Here is a 1,389-nt window from a genome sequence, read left to right on the forward strand (position 1 = left end):
CGTTTTTCCTTGCCCTCCTCTTCACCGACATGGTTTCCCCGTTTTTCCCCATTCCCGGGTTTTTTGTCTGTTCGAATTCACGCCTTCCTCGTGTCCACCCTTCGAGTTTTTCTTATTCGACTGTTTTTCACCTGTACATCTAAGCTCCCGCAAACGCGTCGCGCTTCGCTTCCTCCGCATACTCGTCCTGCGCGTTTGCTTCTTCGTCTTCGTCTTCATCGTTTTCCATCTTCCTCCTGTCACCTGGACCGTCACGCTTGTTTGTGCTTGTATTCTGTATCCTCTTCTCTTGCCTTCTTCTCTCGTTTCTACCTCTCTCTAGTTCGTCATTCCGATCCGTCCCGTCTTTTGCGTCCCACTGTTCACGTGATTTTCTCTTTTTTGGTGCCATGCGTCTTCGTCGTTCTCCCGTCTCTTTCTACTTCTCGACTTCATTCCGACTGCAAAGTGCCTTCACCTTATTTTCCACCCTTCGTTCTTTCTACTGTTGATCATCATTTTGTTCGTGTATCTTTCCGTGGTTTCTTCTCTTTCGTCTTCCTCTTCTCCCCCTCTGTCGCTTCCTCTGTCTCCTGTCGCTACCCCATCCAGTCTGCTGTGCCTGTCATACGGGTCTTGCGATGAGGCCGCAGGTCTTTACGTGGCGCCGGCAGCAGCAGGTGAGGAACGTCAGCAACAACTGTAGCACGCATGTGCCTAGAACGCGGTAGCATCCGCAGCAGCAACAGGGGAGTTGGGTCGATGCATCTTTATCGATGTAACACGAGCGACCGCGCCTACGCGCAAGCCCCCGGCGTTTGTCCACAGCAGAACCAGCAGCTGGCTTCTTCTCCCAGTGTGTCGTTGTGTCCCTGTCTGTCTGCGTGTGCGTCTCCGTGTCGCGTTGTTTTTGTCCACCTCTGTATGTCTTTCTCTGTATATATGTGCACCTGCGTGTTTCGACTTCCCCGTAGGCCGTATGTCTGTGTATGCCTTTAAACATCTACTGTACGTCCGTATACCTTTGCAAATTTAGAGGAGGACATGTATGGAAGCGTGTGTTTGTTTGTTGATCGCAGCGTTTGGTTTCTGCTTGCGTTGGGTGGGGGGTGTCGAATATGCAGGAGGTCCACGGCGTTCTGGACGTGGTGGTGCAAGAACTGCGATTCACAGGAGACTACAAGATTGCCGAGTTGGAGGCAGGGGCTGCTGCTGTTGCGTCTGCTGCTGCTGCTTCCGCTAGTGAAGAAGCTGGTTCTACGTCTGAATCACGTGCTGCTGGCGCTCTTGCACTTTTGAAGAAAGTTCTCGATCGGTCTCTCGGCATGTTCAGATTACTGCCTTCGAAGGGTAAAGAAGCCAGCACCACAGTTCCCTGCCTGAGTCGATCATGCAACATTTATCTGTGTC

The 1,389-nt window shown here is 51.9% G+C and overlaps 1 protein-coding gene across 1 annotated transcript in view; it reads left to right on the top strand.

Annotated features, from left to right (window-relative positions):
* The window catches only part of LOC112062814 (phenylalanine--tRNA ligase beta subunit-like), a gene marked incomplete at its 3' end in the record, with an annotated part of 5,454 nt that extends 4,105 nt beyond the window's left edge, over window positions 1-1,349 (top strand). The window contains exons 4-5 of the mRNA XM_028486376.1: window positions 633-659; window positions 1,104-1,349. Coding sequence (XP_028342177.1) covers window positions 633-659; window positions 1,104-1,349 — 273 coding nt within the window. The remainder of the gene's footprint in view (window positions 1-632; window positions 660-1,103) is intronic.
* Window positions 1,350-1,389: the final 40 nt, after the last annotated feature.

This window comes from Physeter macrocephalus, unplaced genomic scaffold (genome assembly GCF_002837175.3).
Source record: "Physeter macrocephalus isolate SW-GA unplaced genomic scaffold, ASM283717v5 random_877, whole genome shotgun sequence".
Classification (NCBI taxonomy): domain Eukaryota; kingdom Metazoa; phylum Chordata; class Mammalia; order Artiodactyla; family Physeteridae; genus Physeter; species Physeter macrocephalus.